General features: G+C 49.2%; 2 protein-coding genes across 11 annotated transcripts in view; one reads left to right on the forward strand and one right to left on the reverse strand.

Moving 5' to 3' along the window:
* The window catches only part of BOC (BOC cell adhesion associated, oncogene regulated), an 89,689-nt gene extending 79,218 nt beyond the window's left edge, over positions 1–10,471 (forward strand). For all 7 annotated transcript variants that reach the window (XM_039507118.1, XM_039507097.1, XM_039507108.1 and 4 more), the window contains exons 11-19: positions 976–1,182; positions 1,658–1,839; positions 3,057–3,162; positions 3,509–3,631; positions 5,154–5,375; positions 5,764–5,972; positions 6,544–6,617; positions 7,889–8,082; positions 9,739–10,471. In XM_039507118.1, coding sequence (XP_039363052.1) covers positions 976–1,182; positions 1,658–1,839; positions 3,057–3,162; positions 3,509–3,631; positions 5,154–5,375; positions 5,764–5,972; positions 6,544–6,617; positions 7,889–8,082; positions 9,739–9,923 — 1,502 coding nt within the window. In that variant the 3' untranslated portion in view covers positions 9,924–10,471. The remainder of the gene's footprint in view (positions 1–975; positions 1,183–1,657; positions 1,840–3,056; positions 3,163–3,508; positions 3,632–5,153; positions 5,376–5,763; positions 5,973–6,543; positions 6,618–7,888; positions 8,083–9,738) is intronic.
* Positions 10,472–12,844: 2,373 nt separating this feature from the next.
* CFAP44 (cilia and flagella associated protein 44) overlaps positions 12,845–17,079 on the reverse strand; it is a 70,094-nt gene continuing 65,859 nt past the window's right edge. For all 4 annotated transcript variants that reach the window (XM_039481053.1, XM_039481031.1, XM_039481042.1 and 1 more), the window contains 4 exons: positions 16,509–16,710; positions 15,550–15,710; positions 14,307–14,441; positions 12,845–13,792 (listed from right to left, as the gene is read on the reverse strand). In XM_039481053.1, coding sequence (XP_039336987.1) covers positions 13,610–13,792; positions 14,307–14,441; positions 15,550–15,710; positions 16,509–16,710 — 681 coding nt within the window. In that variant the 3' untranslated portion in view covers positions 12,845–13,609. The remainder of the gene's footprint in view (positions 13,793–14,306; positions 14,442–15,549; positions 15,711–16,508; positions 16,711–17,079) is intronic.

Here is a 17,079-nt window from a genome sequence, read left to right on the forward strand (position 1 = left end):
CTGGAGGGACCCCTTCCAAGGACGAGCGGGGAGTCCCGGCTTTGTAGCCCGTGAGGTTCTTGGCCTCTCAACTGAGCCTGCTAGCAGGGGCATGTTTAGTGCTAACTCTAGGGATGGTTTTGTGCAGGGCTGGGCCTTGGCATTTCGTTGCAGATGGGGAACGTCAGTATGAACCCAGCCCAGCTTGTCCTGTTCGTCATGTCCCATCCCATGGGTATTGTTTACTGGGGCCATTACCCTTCCTATGAAGTTCTCTCTTAATTGTCTGTTTCCCCTTTGTATTCATTCTTCCTTCTCATTCCCCTTCTTTCACTCCTGCATATCTTTTCCTCCCACTATTTTGATGGTTTTCCCTCAAACTTTTTTTCCCATCATGTATAGTTTCTCTATTGTCTCATTTCACACACTCTCTCTCTCTCTCTCAGCTGCTGTATCAGTCTCTACCATCTTTCTTATCATTCACTGCCTCTGCATACCCCATCAATCAAACTCTCTTCTCTACCTCGATCCTGCCACATGCACACATCCTTCTCCCCGACACACAGCCCTTTTCCCTCTCCAGACACACACATGTACAGGACACCTGGCCTGCACACATTTGCTTGAGGCTGAGATGGTCCTTCTCCTGGGTGAGAGCCATGGGCTGAAAGGTGCTCTTTCCTGACATGAAAGAGGGGAGTTCTTAGGTGCGTCCCCAGGTTGAGCGTGCTCAGAGCCAGCTGGGCCCCTCTCAGCAAGGGGTTTGCTGGAAGTGGTGGAGCGGGATATGAGGAAGTTGCAAAAAGAAGGTAGAAGGAGCTGAGTTTTCAGGGAGCAGCAGGGGCAGTAAAGAGAAGTGGGAGGGATTGGTGGCACAAGGATGAGGGAGAGTGAGGGGGGGTCAATCAAATTGGTACCTCTGATCCACCCTAAATTTGCTTTAGAGAAGGAGATGCAGAGATAGAGGTGTTTCATGTTCTACCCTGCTCCTCACAGCTCCCGAGGCACCAGACCGCCCTACCATCTCCACAGCATCGGAGACATCTGTCTTTGTGACCTGGATCCCCCGCGGGAATGGAGGGTTCCCCATCCAATCTTTCCGAGTGGAGTACAAGAAACTGAAGAAGTTAGGAGACTGGGTGCTGGCCACCAGTGACATCCCCCCCTCTCGGCTCTCAGTGGAAATCACAGGCCTGGAGAAAGGTAGGAGATGTGCTCCTCCCCCCCGTCTTTCTTGGGGACGTGACAAATAGTCCTGCTTCTGTATGGTGGTTCCCTTCTATTATGCCATGCTCAATGCTGTGGCGTTTGAGCATCTTCAGTAAGCTGGAGGAGGGTTGGTCTTCTCCCAGCTGTTTCCTGTCAGGATGGTGGAATTTCACAACTGTAGCCTATGGACCATCCAGACAGCCTTTCAGGGAGAAAAAGTGGTCTTGGTCTGGGACACAACTGAACTCAGGCCATTAGTTTCTTTGATGTCAAGGGCTGGGATGCCCTTCTTTGCAACATCTCTCTGTGCCATCCAGTAGGGTGGGGTGTGGCTGAGCGCGCACGCGCGCACACACACATGCACGCGCACACACACCCTCTCTTTTAGGTGTCATGCTGGCTATTGGGCTTGCAGGAGGCACCAACTCTCTCTTAATGCCATTGTTTCCAACCCATTCCTTCCACCTAGGCACTTCCTATAAGTTCCGCGTCCGGGCGCTGAACATACTGGGGGAGAGTGACCCCAGCGCCGCGTCTAAGCCGTACGTTGTGTCGGGATACAGTAACCGAGTGTACGAGCGCCCCGTCGCCGGACCTTACATCACCTTCACCGATGCCATCAATGAGACCACCATCATGCTGAAGTGGATGGTGAGGGAGGGAATCCGTGTCTGCAGGAGGGAGGGATGGGCACTGGTTGGGTGACTTAGAAGATAACATCTCTGGTGGCTATCAGATCTCATCAGCTACAGCAGGCTAGGCTTCCTCAGTACTTGGGTGGGGAAACTCCAATTATCTAGGAAGTCCTGCTGTCGATGCATTAGGTACTCCCCTTCCTCGGTGTCAGTATTGACTCAGTGACCTGCATGGTGCTGGGGGATGTGCAGCTGGACATGCGGTCTTCCGGGGGGCTGTGACCATTTTGCTCAACAAAGATTCACGAAACGGGGGGTTGGTAAGTTTGCTGCCCTAGCCTAATTCCTGTTTGATTAATTAGTGACTCCTTACATTTCCCTGCAGTTTCAATGGGATACAGTGTTCAGCGTCACTTCCTGTGCTCATCTGTTGGGCGGTGTTGCTGGGTGCTGCTAAACAGCCTCTACGCTCCGCCCCAGAGGTGGCTTCTTTTCAGTTGTGGGTGGGATCCTTCAGGCTCACGGAGGCTGTCGAAAGGGCCGTTATTTAGTAATCGATACACATGAATTAACAAGGATCAAGGGTGGCAGGCTCCTTTCCTACCTGCCCTAAGGGTTTCCACTAGCCCAGGGTGAGCCATAGAGTTGCTTTACCTGCTTTCCCAGCCCGCATCTTCTGGCCACAAATCCCCATGGGGGCTTCATGGCAGAGTGTCCACTGTTGGCTGCTTTTCCTTTAAACACAGAGATCGTATCTGAAGGGGGCTGGGGGAGGGCAAGGAAGGTGAGGTCTCACCCGAAATATCTTGGGGGAAGCCCGAAGGAGCTGATGGCTAGTGGCTGTGCTGTCAGCCAGTGGGGTGAGGGGGAGAGGTCGGTCCGTCTGTCTCTCTCTCCTGTATGTGGCATGTGACCACTGGATCATTACACGATGCGGCTTGTACAGGACACCTGAGCCTTAGTAACGTAGAAACAAAAGGTCATCAGATCTCATGCATGGCCAGGTGCATCACTGTTGGGACCGGGGGCCTGCTGTTCATGGCAAATCTGATGGCATCCCAGCTGTTACCCGGGTCCCCACGGAAGGGCAGGAGGTTGGGATAGGATAGTGAGCTCTCGCAGGTCCAAGGGCAGCATGGGGAGAGGGGAACATCCCTGCGGCTCCTCCCTGGGGAGAGGCGGTTTGACCAGCATGGACACCTCTAAACGTTGCCTTCCCCCTCGTCTCTGCAGTATGTCCCATCCAGTAACAACAATACCCCCATCCATGGCTTTTACATCTACTACCGCCCCACCGACAGCGACAACGACAGCGACTACAAGAAGGACGTGGTGGAAGGTAAGAGGCGCAGCGCGACTGGCTCCAGCTGCCGCGTGCTGGGTGGTTTCTCCATTGAGGACGTCTGTTGGCAAGAAGGAGCGGCTCTTGGGGGGCACCAGGCTATGGCGATGCCTAGGGGCCATGTCTGCCCAGGCACAGCCCCGCTGAGGCTCTGTCCAACACGACAAGGCGAGGTGGCGATGGGAAGCCTGTCTCCGGGGCACCCGTTGCCCTCGCTGGGGTGCAGAGACAGGATTAGCGAGTCCGCATTTGCCGGTGGCCTTTGGGCAAAGGCAGTGAGGCTTGGCCTGCGTGCCGGGGCAGGGAGCTAACGGAGCCGTGTGTTGGTTCCCCCACCCCTCAGGGGACCGGTACTGGCACTCCATCAGCCACCTGCAGCCAGAGACCTCCTACGACATCAAGATGCAGTGCTTCAACGAGGGCGGCGAGAGCGAGTTCAGCAACGTGATGATCTGCGAAACCAAAGGTATCCGGCTCCTCTGGGCGGGTCGGCAGCCGCCCCCTTTCTGCTTTCCCAACGCATGGGGGTGATTCGGGGCCTGGCCCGGAGGAGCTAACAGTCTGGATTAGAGCTGAGGGCGGGCAGGGTTTGCAGTGATGCTGCCGCGCTGATATTAGATCTGTGCACAGCTCAGTGGGTGCAGCCCCATTGGGCTGGGCACTGTACACACGTGCCGGGAAGAGACAGTCCCCACCCCTACTCTGGGTTAAAGGCGAGATATTAGAGGTGAATGAAACAAACAAGCAGGGGTGTAGGGGGTCTAGGAAGCGGTCAGGAGAATAACAGCATGGCTTCCAATCAGAGCAAACTCACTCACTCGGCATGGGCCCTGAGGAGGATGCCTGCAGCTTTCAGGATTTTCACTGAGGGGAGGGTAGAGGCTCAAGAGAGCAGAGTAGCGAGAGGGGGAAGCATGCACAGAGACCCTTTTGAGAGAGCTGATCAGTCAGGGAGCCAGGCTGGTGTCAGGGCTGGGGCTGGCACACGGTGAGAGGAAAGCCTGGCCAAACAGAGGAGTTGTGTCGGGTGTGCAATGTGAGGACAAGCGGGTTGCACCCGGGTGCATTGGAGAAGGCAGGGCCAATGGAGACAGTCCAAGAGGTGACTCTTGTGTGCCGTGTTGAGGAGACAATTTAGTGGGCTCGTTTTGGAGGGGACGGGGAGGGGCAATGTGGGTGCCAGGGAGGAGGCTGCAGTGATGAAGCCAGGAGGTGATCAAGGCCTGGAAGAGATTTTGCTGTCAGGTTAGAGGAAAGGGGCTGGCCTTTTGAAGGGTTGGTGTGCAGAAAATGGCCAGATTTGAACACAGCTTGGATGTGAGAAGGGAGGAGCCAAAGATAACGCCCCGATTGTGGAGCCGAGTGCAGGGAGGCTGGTGGTGGTGTGAGTGACACAGAACATGGGGAGTGGAGAGGCTTCAGGGGGAAAGTCCAGCTTAATGGTTGGCTATGTTAGCTTTGAGTTGTTGGTGAGACATCCAGGAGGAATTGTCAGAAGAAGCAGGATTGGATGGAGGGAAGCAGCTCAGGAGTGAAAAGGTAGATGTGTGACTCACCTGCACACTTAGCAGTTGAAGCCGTGTAAGCGGATTATGTTGCTGAGGGAAAGGGTGTAGCGGGAGAAGAGAAGACCAACGACCAAGCCCCGTGGGACCCTTCTGTAGAGCAGGAGAGTGATAATTATCTCTGCCTCCCTTAAAATTCCCCTGCAGCTCTTACTGGACACAGGAGTCCCCTTCGCTTCCTGTCCTGAGCTGCTGGGTCGCGTTTTGGGGTGATAGGAAATGGCTGCCCTGTTCTAGCCCAGCGGCGGCTACATTCCCATGTAATATGATTATTATAACAATCAGCAAGGAAGGGCTCTACCCACCAAGCCACATGAACCTAGAGAGCCGGCAGTTCTGTGAACCATACAGTGTGCGCAGACCCCTTTTAGCTGTTGTCTTGAGTGACATGTCTGCTTCTAACTCCCTGTCTTCCTGTTGCAGCTCGGAAGTCTCTTGGGCTGCCTGGGCGCCTTCCGCCCTCAACGGTGCCCCCGCAGCAGCATCCACCACTCAGTGGTGGGCACGGCGGGCTGGGGACTGGTGCCATGGTGGCCCGCTCCAGTGATCTCCCCTACCTGATCGTAGGGGTAGTGCTGGGCTCTATCGTCCTCATCATTGTGGCCTTCATCCCCGTCTGTCTGTGGAGAGCCTGGTCCAAGCAGAGTAAGTGGCTTCGCTCTGAAGAGGAGGGAGGGTGCTTGTTAGGGGCTGGTGTGCCAGTTAGAATAGTTGGGTGGGAAGATCCTGGCTATATTGGGGAGCAAAGTCCCAGTGAAAGCTTATGCAGACAGAGGCCCAAGCTTTCTCCCCTGTCCAGTTTCTCAAGCCAATAAAGAGTCCTGAATTTTGGAAAGGAAGAAAGAAGGGACCTTTTTCCCCTCTCCTGTCTCCATCAGGCAGAGTCCCCCATCCAGTAGGGGGCGGTGGATCATTGTCCCACCTGGCAGGCGTGTTAGCATGTGGTACAGCCCAGTGTGCCCGCAGGATCCTTGCAAACAACCAGCGGTGTTTCATCTTCTCTCTCAGCTGCCTTCTTCTTCTCCCTCTTCAGAACAAACCATAGACCTAGGCTTCTCTGGAACGGGGCTGCTGGTGTCCTCCTGCCAGTACACCATGGTGCCCCTGCGAGGGGTCCCCACTCCTCGAGCCAATGGGCAGCCCTATGCCAACGGTGTGCACCTGAATGGCGGCTGCCCCTCAGGTGGGACAGGCTACCCGAGCACAAAGTCCCGAGACTACAGTCCGGATGAAGTTCACCAGGTACCTTCTCCCCCTGTGTTAACAACCAGCATGTTGGGGGCTGGATGAGGTGGGTGTTTCAGTCAAGCCGGGTCTGACCCATTGGCTACTTGAGTTAGAACTCGCTCTGAGATTTTTGTCTCCAGTCACTCCCACTCCAGAGCTGGGGTCAGGTGGCGGGAGCAGCTTGCCAGGCACAGTGCCCAGTTAAAGGAGGCAACATGGGCAGGTTGGGAAGGGAAGCCCAGTTCTAGTTAACTTTGGATGGAAACACTAGGCCCCTGTGCCGTGGATCCTGAGTCATGGGCAGAAGGGGTATAGGGAAGATCTTCATAGTTCCAGTGATTAGACAAAGGGGTCCCTTGAGAGGCCGGCTGGAGAAGTTAGCAAGAGATCCTGACTTCCTATCAATAAGAGCTGGCCCAAACCTTGGCAGGGCATGCTGGGATTGTACAGGGGCTAAGACATAGGAGAACTCAGCTCACCAGTTCTCTTACAGAAACGTTGTTCTCATCTGATGGACCTCTTAAATCTGGCTTGGATTCTTGCTCTTCTAAGATGCTCTTTTTCCTCTTTCTCCTTTCAACCACAGGGTGAGACCAACACCTTACTGCAGGGGAGGGTGCTGCAAAATGGGACTGTCCAAGAACACTATCCAACCTCCCGGTAAGCCCTGGGCCATGGGACTCTGATGAGGGTTGTGCAGACAGGATACACAGGCATGGAATGTCTTAGCAATGGAAAAGAGCTAGTTAGGTCATGTTCTCTGACATGCAGGATCGTTGCCACAGCCTGTCCTCCAGGAATCTCTCCAGTCTAGTTTTAAAGTCCCACCCTTCTCCCCCAACTCTTCCCTTGGGAGACTAGTCCACACTCGAAAACATCTCACTGCCTAGGATTTTTTCCAGTCTAAATGTTTTCTCTCTCTGAACTCTATCTCATCCCTCCTAGAATGTCAGGGTGGAGTTGGCCGGGCCTCATTTTAGAGATGGCCAAGATCCATTTCTCCCCCTTTTTTATGTCCTGAATAGGGATGGAGACTCAGACAGGTTAACAGGATTAATGCTCACATCCACCGTGTTGATGAAATCCCTCAAAAGATGCCTTCGGTCCAGTTCTAGGCTTGCTGTAGCAATGCGATTCACTGCTCAGATTTCAGATCATGGTTTCTATCATCCGTGACGCTCCCTGTTCCTGCCATCTCCTCTCTACGCTCTTGTTGACCAGGCTGTGACCAGAGCAGCTTTGAAGACTCCAGGTTTTACATTAAAGCTAGAGCTGGTTGGGAATGATTTTCTGCTGGAAAATTCCATGTCTGTAAAAATAAAAAATTTCCCCTTGTTTCTGGAAAATTTTGATTTTGAATTAGAATTTTTTTGTCTCAATTTGTGATGAAATATTTTTCAAAAATTTGATTTTTTTTGTGGGAGGGAAATTCAGTTTTTCCATCCAACTCTAATTAAACCCATCTCCCCCCACCCGCCCAAACGCTCCCTGAAGTAGAAGGACAGACTGCACTTAACGTATCTGAAACCAGACCTGGGGCCTGCCAGCCCTTGAGCTCACTCTGTTTTGTGTTGTGTCTTTAGCCAGATGTTGGTTTATCAGATAAGGGTGTGTATCTATGTCCAGTCTTCCTGATGTTCCATGGACATCTCAATTCCCGCTCCCCAACACACACACACACACACACACACATTCTTCCCCCATTTGGGAGTACTCACTTTGTTGTTGTATGAGGCCGATATTGTATTTGAACACAGCACCATGGAAGGTGATATCCAATACAGGTCCGTTGTCCACCCAAAGGGAATCCTCTTGTAGCTCCTTCAGTTGGCTGGAATGCAACAATCACCATGTCCCTCTAGCAGACTTCTGGGAAGGAGTATTTAGAGATGGGTACAGACAGTACCAACCCTTATCTGTCTTTCTATCAGGCTCTCTGATGCTAGACCAGAAGACAGTTCCTTCCTCTATAGCCTCCCAGATGACTCCACCAACCAGCTGCTCCAGCCACATGATGACTGCTGTCATCTTCAAGAACAACTCGTTGGCCTACATCACCCAGTGACAGGATGCAAGATGGGAGGCCCTAGCCTGGAAGCCCTGCGAGATCCCATGTTCCACAGAGGTCAGTGGACGTGAGAGCTCAGTGCTTGCTGCTACTATACTTGTTTAGGTTGATCTTGAAAGGAAAGTATCAGTCTGGGAAGACTTTTCCAAGGCTCTTGGAGGGCAGGGTTGAAGGCAAGCTGTCATATTTGAATATCACAAAGGGCATAAGAATGGCCATAGTGAGTCAGGCCAGTGGTCCATCTAGCCCAGGACCATGTCTTACGACAGTGGCCAATGCCAGGTGCTTCGGAGGGAATGAACAGAACAAGGCAATTATCGAGTCATCCATCCTGTCATCCACTCCCAGGTTCTGGCAGCCAGAAGCGTAGGGACACCCACTGATGGACATAACCTTCACAAACTTATCTAATTCTTTTTTTAACTCATTTATGGTTTTGGCCTTCTCAGCATCCACTGGCAACAAGTTCCACAGGTTGACTGTGCATTGTGTGACGAAGTACCCCCTTTTGTTTGTTTTTTAACCTGATGCCTATTAATTTCATTGGGTGACCCAATTTTGTGAGATCCCTCTGTAACTATTTGCAAGTCTACTTTGGACTTAACTATCTTGAGTAGTTTTGTATCATCTGCAAATTTTGCCACCTCACTGGTTACCCCTTTTTCCAGATAATTTATGAATATGTTGAACAGCACTAGTCCCAGTACAGACTCCTGGGAGGCATCACTATTTACTGCTCACCATTCTGAAAACTGACCATTTATTCCTACCCTTTGTTTCCTATCTTTTAACCAGTTACTGGTCCATGAGAGGACCTTTCCTCTTATCCCATGACAACTTACTTTTGCTTAAAAGCCTTTAGTGAGGGACTTTGTCAAAGGCTTTCTGAAAATCCAGATACACTGTAACAACTGGATCACCCTCGTCCACATGTTTGTCGACCCTCTCAGAGAATTCTAGTAGATTGGTGAGGCAAATTCGTGAGCCGTGTTGACTCTTTCCCCAACAAATCATGTTCATCTATGTGTCTGATAACTCTGTTCTTTACTATAGTTTCAACCAATTTGCCTAGTACTGAAGTTAGGATTACTGGCCTGTAATTTCCAGGATCACACAGCAACATGAGGGGGCCAGAATAGTAGGTGGAGTCCACAAAACTGGCCCAGCATATTGGAGGATGGGGCATTTATTTGGCAGAAGAGGGGTTCCTAGCACATGCTGATTCTCATTGCTCTGAGACCTTACACCCAGAACTAACTGGTCTGCACCATGGCAGGTACCTAACCTGGCTGGAGATGTACCTGAGACATGTACTCAGCCGCTGCAGTACCTTAACCCTTCCAGTGCTTGCACTTTCCAGTCAAACAAGTGCATGGGAAGACACACTTAAGTTCACAGTTCATGAAAGGTTAGAGTGATCCATTCAGCAGGGGCCTGATCCACCAAAACAATTCTTCCTGGTGGGGAAAACAGGTCAGTCAGCGTTGCATACCCTAGGACACTGTTACTTTGGTACCTGCTGCCATGTCTCTGTAGGACACAGCTACCCGCATAGCAGCCGTGTTGAGAACCAAGCACCACATCACTTTCTCTTTGCCAAAGGATCCATTGTTAGAAGGTGGTTTGGAGGTAGTTCTACCTGGCATGTTCATGCACTGGTCACAGCTTTGGTTTTTTTGGTTATAATTGGTTCTTGCTCCCCTTCCTTCTCAGGTACCCCTTGCTGCCTTGGCCTGGTGCCAGTCGAAGAAGTAGAGAGGCTAGATTGTTGCGAGCTCAGAGGAGAACGGTGTCCCCAGAACCCAGCCATCACCTGTTTGGGGCAGGACCCAACGAGGCATCTGAGCAGAAGCCCTCCACGGCACATGCCCTTTGAGACTCCTCCTCCTACCAGTTAGGGACAAAGCTGCCTTTGCAAAAGACTATTATTCTAAAGAGAGAGACTGGGTATTTATTTTTGTATAACATCCCTATTTATATATTTATGCACTTGTAAATAGATGTACATGTGCTTTTTATAATGCTATTGAGACAGAGAGGAGCCTGTGCAAGGTGACAGGAGGAGACAAGAAACTGCGGCATCTGCCAGCGATGGCATTGGGCTGTTTATCACAACACAGCCCGGGAACGACAGCCTTCTGCTCGGCACAAGCACAAGAGCCATCGTTGGACATTGGGCGAAGCACAGCTGCGAAGAGGAGACTGGTCTAAGGTATTTGTTTGCAGCAGGGACTACGTGAAAGATGAAAGTGCAGAAAGGAGGGTCCCTTTTCCTCTCTCAGCTGGAAGGGATCTCCTGGCAACATGCCCCTCAGCATGGAATGAAATCATGTACAATACATATTGGCATTAACAACCCTTCACATACACGCTGTCTGTAGTAGCATATCTGCAAAGACAAACCCCTGCTTGAACAGCTAAAATAAAGGCTTTTGTCTTCTCTGTGGTCTGCTGTTTGCTGAATACTCCTATGCTGAGCCCAGTCTCCTTCCCTGGCAAAAGCAGGGGTGGGGGGATGTTTTCCATGAGTTACTGCTTTACACAGGGCCCCCAGCTGGTTCCTCTAACTCTAGGAGTCAACAGACAAGGTGAGGCTCAGTCTGGCTCCAGGTGAAGTCCAGACTGAATGCCCATTGGGGGAACAAGGTCGGACCTTTGAACTAACTGGAGATGGGGGAGGGTTCTACCTCCATCTTTGTGAACAGAGCTGCACAGAAAAAATGTCTCTTGTGTAGACTCTCATGGTTTTCTTTTTCATTTTCCTTATTCCAGAAGCCTTTAGCATCTGTGTCTGTAGGTAAAGGTGCCCCTTTGAATGGTAGCTGAGGGTGCTTATAGGCCACAAGCAGACAGTACAAGAAACACTAGCTGTATTGTGATGGGTGCAACTGCATTGCATCTGCCTAGTTGGGATCTCCGCTGTTCTTCATTTCCGCTTGCTGGCTCCGACTGCTTTGTTATTTAGGATTGAATCTTCCCTGGATGAGGAAGTTTCCCACGCTCTGTTCTGTCCTGCTGTTGCTTTGCTTCCCCTCCAATCTGAGAGCAGTTCACACATTTGATCCTGGTTCAATTTACACAAAACACCTCACAAAGAATAACCTGAAAAGGGGCAGAGAGCCCGGGAGGGTTGGTTGATTGGTTCAAAAAGGTCTCTGGACCATTAACGTCTAGGACGCCTGCCTTAGAATGAAATCTCACCACTTGATGACTGAGGCAGTGAGACAGCAGCAGTGCTGTAGACCACAGTTAAAGAACCACCAGATTCCAGGAGAAGGGAAAGGAAGATGAAAACAATGAAATATCCAGCCTAATTCTCGTCTAACAAGTTGGCCAACTCCATAGTTACCCAAACGTCAAACCAGTGTAAGAACAGACTGAGGCCCACCACTGCTACAAACACACCGGGCGCACTTTTCCCTAACACTGACTTCAATACCCCAATTCATTGCAGTGTCTTATTTCTACTGAGCTGAGGCAAGCAGCAAAGTCTTCTTTGGGCAAAGTTTAACCCTTCAGACCCTGAAGAAGTTCATCCACAGCGTACATCATACTTGTCTTGGGCTCCTCCAAACAACTTGTTCCTCCCTCTCCTCCCCCCTCCCACCCCAGTGGAGTGGGCAGAGAGCATCTGTGGTATTGGGCTAGCCTGTTCTTCAGCGGACAGCTGGTGGAATATGCTTCTCTTGGAATACGTGCCCAGTTGTTCTTTGTCAGGACATGCTACATCACAAGATGCAACCTTAAGAAACCCATTAACTACACTTTAGGCACCTAAATAGCAAAGCTAGAGCTGAGGAGTGCAATTTCCAGTGGGTAGATCTCACATCAAAAATTACTCCCTCTTGAACAAGGGCTAAGAGCACATCCAGCATTCGTCCAATGCAAATCACTGTAGCACATCACTAACTGTTCTGTGATGGTCTCCAGAGCACTACCTAGCCGAGGGGTTCTCAAACTGGGGGCCAGGACCCCCTCAAGGGATCACGAGGTTATTACATAGGGGGTTGCGAGCTGTCAATCTCCACCCCACACCCTGCTTTGCCTCCAGCATTTATAATTGTGTAAAATATATAAAAAAGTATTTTTAATTTATATGGGGGGGTTTACACTCAGAGGCTTGGTGTGTGAAAGGGGTCACTAGTACAAAAGTTTGAGAACCACTGACCTAGCCTCGTTTATTGTCTAGCCAAGACTATGATAAAGGTTTAAAACAAGATGAGTGAATGTGCATTGGGACTCCATTTTTATCCCTCTTTCTTACCCTCTTACCTGTATGTATTACTAGTTAAAATTTGCACCTACCCACGAGTGGTCTGACTGTCCAAGCTCACCAGCCTCCAGTGCATTCTTAATGTATTTCTTTGCAGATTTACGAGTGTTACCCTTTGTAATTAGTGTGTGCTCTGACAGCTAGGACTATCAAAACAAAACTTTAAGGAAATCATTTTAGCCTTGGTTTGTAAGCCAGGATACTAATATAGGATAGTCTACCATGCTAAGGCCTAACAAGATCCAATGGCTGACAGCTGACGTCAGGAGAATTCTCCATCACTTTAACTCCAGATTGGATGGCTTTCTAAATGCTGTGTGTCAGTTCACCCACAAGTGCTTGAGTCTGATGCAAGGATCAGCGGGTGACATTTTATGGCCTGTGTTATGCAGGAGGTCAGACTAACAGTAACAATTTCAAAACCACCTTAGTGACTTAAGCACTTAGACACCTAAGTCACTTTTGAACATTTTACCCCGCATAATCATAATGATCCCTTTTGGCCTTAAAAATCAAAGTGTATACTAGCCTCAAAACACTCCAATCTGCTTACAAACTTTTATTATCTACAGTAGGATGCCAGCTTCAAAACTGACTTTACATATTTAAAATCCATGCAATCCCTTCCCATTCTTTATGCATATTATCCTGTAAGGGTGTGTTGGGTAATTCTTAATTGTATTAATTAGCCATGACACTCAGCAGAAGAAGACACAAAATGGATCATGTTTCAAGAGGCATTGAAGGGAAGATCTACCCTGCTGGCTGGAAGACAAGGAAGTGAATAGGTGACAGACAGATACTGGGCCTTGGACTAGTCTGGGGCAAATGAGCTGTTCACAAGTGTATCCCAAGGCAGGTCTGACTGCCATGAAGAATAGCTTGTAAAAGCCATGGGAGCATAGGATGAGCCCTTACTGCAGGAGTGCAGACTTTGCTTAAAGGGTCCATAAAGACTGCACCTAATCAGCAGTAAACCAAGCCAAGCCATTTGCTGCAGCTCACCCCAATGCAGCCTGTGAACCCAGATTCCAGCCTGCAATGCTCTAGCTGGCTCTGAATGGAAGTTCAAAAGGGAGCATTGCAGACTGGCATCTGTAGTGTTCACAGCCCCTCTGTATTAAAGATGCCCTATGGATGACTGGCAATATGAAACTCCAGGGGGAGATTGCAAACAGGACAAAACCTTTGGCCCAAACTTTGACACCGTGTGTTATTGGAACCGGTGCTGGTTGCAGACAGGGCCTCTCACTGACATATGCCCGTCACCAGGGAAATGTCTAATCAATAAGGCTAGTGACAAAGAGAACTTTAGTTTAGTATCTTGGTATCGGGTGGAGGCTGAGGTGGTGGGAAGATGCGCCCATCTTTTCTGCTTAAGAGAGTAATTTCCTCCTTGAGTACTTCTGCCTCCTGGGCCTGGAGTTGGACCAGTGTAATCAGCCTCTTTCTCTCCTGGATCTCAGCTTTCCGGGGGCCTTGGAATTCTGCTCCCTGTAGGAGGAAGGAAACAGAGCTCCCTTTAAGCACCAGGGAAGGCATGGCTTAATTTCAGCTGAGCCTTTCCCTCACCAACCCAGGCACAGGACAAGTTGACACCTTCTTCACTCGCATCTGATGCCCACTCGGTAAGTGATAGTTAATTCAATGCTGGGCCTCAGAGTAGGCACCACGGATAGCACGGGGGAAAGAACACACGTCATTTCACTCAGATCACTCTGGACAATGGAGTGGTGTGGACTTGCTGCGAGGGAAGTCCCATCCAGTCTCCTTTGGTCAGAAATATGAAGGTTGCATTGCAGTGGTAAAAGGAAAGCAAGGCCTTAACAAAGGGAAATCTGGGCATTGCCCGTTCCAATTTCAGGAGTTGCTGCTCACTTTTAGCATGAGCATCATTAACTCAGATCACTAAATGCTGATGGCAGTACAAGGAATTATAAAGGTGTCCTAGTGGGAACAGACTAAACTGTCACAATAAAGTGTTAGGCAGGGCAGCAGGAAAGTTTACCAGGTTATTCTGCAGTGCGTCCAGCTTCATTTCGAGTCCCTGCTTTTCAATACAGAAGCTGTTCAGCTGCTGCAACTTGCTGGTGTTTTCTTTCATCAGCATCATCAGCCGTTGCCGCAGCTCAAAAATCTTCTCCTAGGATGGAGGAAAGTTGAAGGAAACTTTCTTTTCTTTAAGTGGCAAATACCATAATATTGCAGGGAGTAGATGTTTCATAATGAACCTGCTCCTGCTCCCAATGAAGTCAATGGCAAAACTCCGTGGGCCAGATCCAGATCTGAGTTACACCAATGTAAACTCAAAGAAACTCCACTGAAGTGTAGTGAATTACCCCCAGCAGACCTGGGCCCAAAATCTTGCCCAAAGACAGTTTTGCAATTGATTTCTTGAGAAGGAGGTGAAAAGAAGGTACAATGTATCAAAAATATCTATGTAGGCTTGGATGTTTTATTGTACACTTCTGGGAGAAACAACATTTTGGTCAAATGCCTTAAAATTAAAAGCAGGCAAGAGTGTATGTTTATATGGGAGGTTTTCCATGTCTCTTGACTGTTGCAATCACTCTTAAATTTGTTGCATATGTTCCCTATGGTTTTCATATTTTTAAAATGACATAAATAACGCCTGGGTATTCTAACAATAACTGGAAGACAGTTCCAGTTTACAAAGTACTAGCTGGGTCTCGGGCTGAATAAGTACTTAGGTCTAGAGAGCAAGCTCTTAAACTCCTCAGCCTACTTAGTACTATTAGCCTAGGAGATGGTTGTGGAGTTATCAGGAAGTATTTGTTTAATTATTTGTATTCCTGTGGCACTCAGGAACCCCAGGCGTACACCAGAACACAAAGACTGTACCTACCCTAAAGCACTTACGAGCTAAATTCAATATTACAGCTGAGATTTTCAAAGGAAATTTAGGGTTTTGGGTGCTGAACATCAGTTGAAAGCAATGGGAAGAACACCCTAGAAATACCTTAGAAAGACAGGAACTGAACTCAGGAAAATAGTGACTATGTCCTGATTCTCCAGTACAAAACTGCAAGTGTAACAGCAGTTTGGGGCTGAAGCAGAAAGAATTTGGGGATATGGGAGGAAAAAGGGTGTGGTTCAAGAATGGTGGGTGAAAAGAAGTTGAGAACTCCCACTGAAGAAATTTTTATGCAGCTATTCGGTTTCTAGGCAAGTGAATTCCTTGTAATTGCAGCTGTATCACTGGCCTAGGGGCCTCTGTCCCTGCTCCTTACCTCCCACTTTTTGAGTTCCTGGGCTTGTATGTGCTCTTTCTCCATCATTTTCATCTTTAGCTCTTCCAGGTTTGTGTTAACAGAGAGTGTCTGCAGGGCTTCCAAGTCCACCACCCGGCCAAACTTCATCAACATCAGCTGATTACAGTTCTCTTCCAGTCCTAGCAGAACAGGCATCACATTTAAGATGTGTATTTGGAAACATTTTTCATAGGTGAATAATGGCTAGCATAGCTATGGGGATACAGTTGCCTAGTGGCTAGAGCCAGAGTGGACTGGAACTCAGGAGACCTGGGTTCAGTTCCCAGCTTTGCGAGGTAGATGATCTTGAGCAAGTCACATCAATGATACAGATACAGATTCCTTTCCTTTGTAAAGCGCTTTGAGATCTACTGATGAAAAGCGCTATATAAGAGCTAGATATTATTAGTATGGTGCTTTTCATCTGAGGACCTCAAAGTATTTTAAATATATTAATTCATGTAAAGCCTCAAAAAAAAACCCTAAATGATAAGTTTTTTTTTTTTTTAAACAGAGGAGGAAACTAGCATAAAGAGGTTAAAGTGCTTTCCTGAGGGCCCCAGGATTCAGAGTGAGAGGCTGGAATAGTAGCCAGGAGTCCTAATGCTCTAAGCAGCACTTCTTTGTATCATTCATTATCAATGTATATCATTGAAAAGCCACTGATGCCTATGAGAAACAGTTCTACTGCTGTGCTCCTGCTTATTTCTCCTGTGTGGTCATAATGACATCAGCACCATCTCCACAGTAGCCCACTGGGATATCTGTGTCAGTGCAGAGAGCAGAGGTGATAGAGGCAGCTAGTGAATTAATTCTCACCCAGCAATGCGTATACATTAAGCACAGATGCATGCGAGATGCCTATCCCTATAATGTGGAAAGAGACCTAGAATGCCATATACATAGCAGAGAAAACCAAACTGTGCTTAGGAACTCACGCTCGATCCTTATCTCTATCTCCCTCCTGTCCCGGATGAGCTGCTTATGCTGCTGCCGGGCCTGCTTGTAGAGCTCCCTCTGATCCAACTTCTCATGCTGCAGGACCATGATCCTTTGCTGCAGATACTCCAAGGACTGGTTGGTAAATACCAATGTTTGGGACAGGTCGGCGGGTAACTCCCCATTTACCACGTACTCCACCTGCCAGAAATAGTCACAGACAAGGCTGATGACTGCATGTTACTGGCATTGGGAACTCAAGTCGGTGGTCTGGTTGGCGGACAAGTGATTCTGGCCCAGCCATTGTGTGAGGACAGCATGGTGTTTTAAACACGATTGGCAGAGTACAGCCTAGGGAAAGTCCATTCCCAACAAAGCAGACCCCAGCATGATCAGAGCCTGCTTATAGCCCTGCATGGACTCCAACGCAGATGCTGGCTCAGGTTTCCACCTTTGGCAATTGGAATGGAGTGGGGAGGCAATTCTTTACCCAACTGCCTGCGCACTCCAGCAGCCTGGGCTCTGCAGAGCTATAAGGCCAGTTCTGACACGTTTCTGTCCTTAATTTCT

The sequence above is a fragment of the Mauremys reevesii genome, linkage group 1 (assembly GCF_016161935.1).
Source record: "Mauremys reevesii isolate NIE-2019 linkage group 1, ASM1616193v1, whole genome shotgun sequence".
In the NCBI taxonomy this organism is placed as follows: Eukaryota; Metazoa; Chordata; order Testudines; family Geoemydidae; genus Mauremys; species Mauremys reevesii.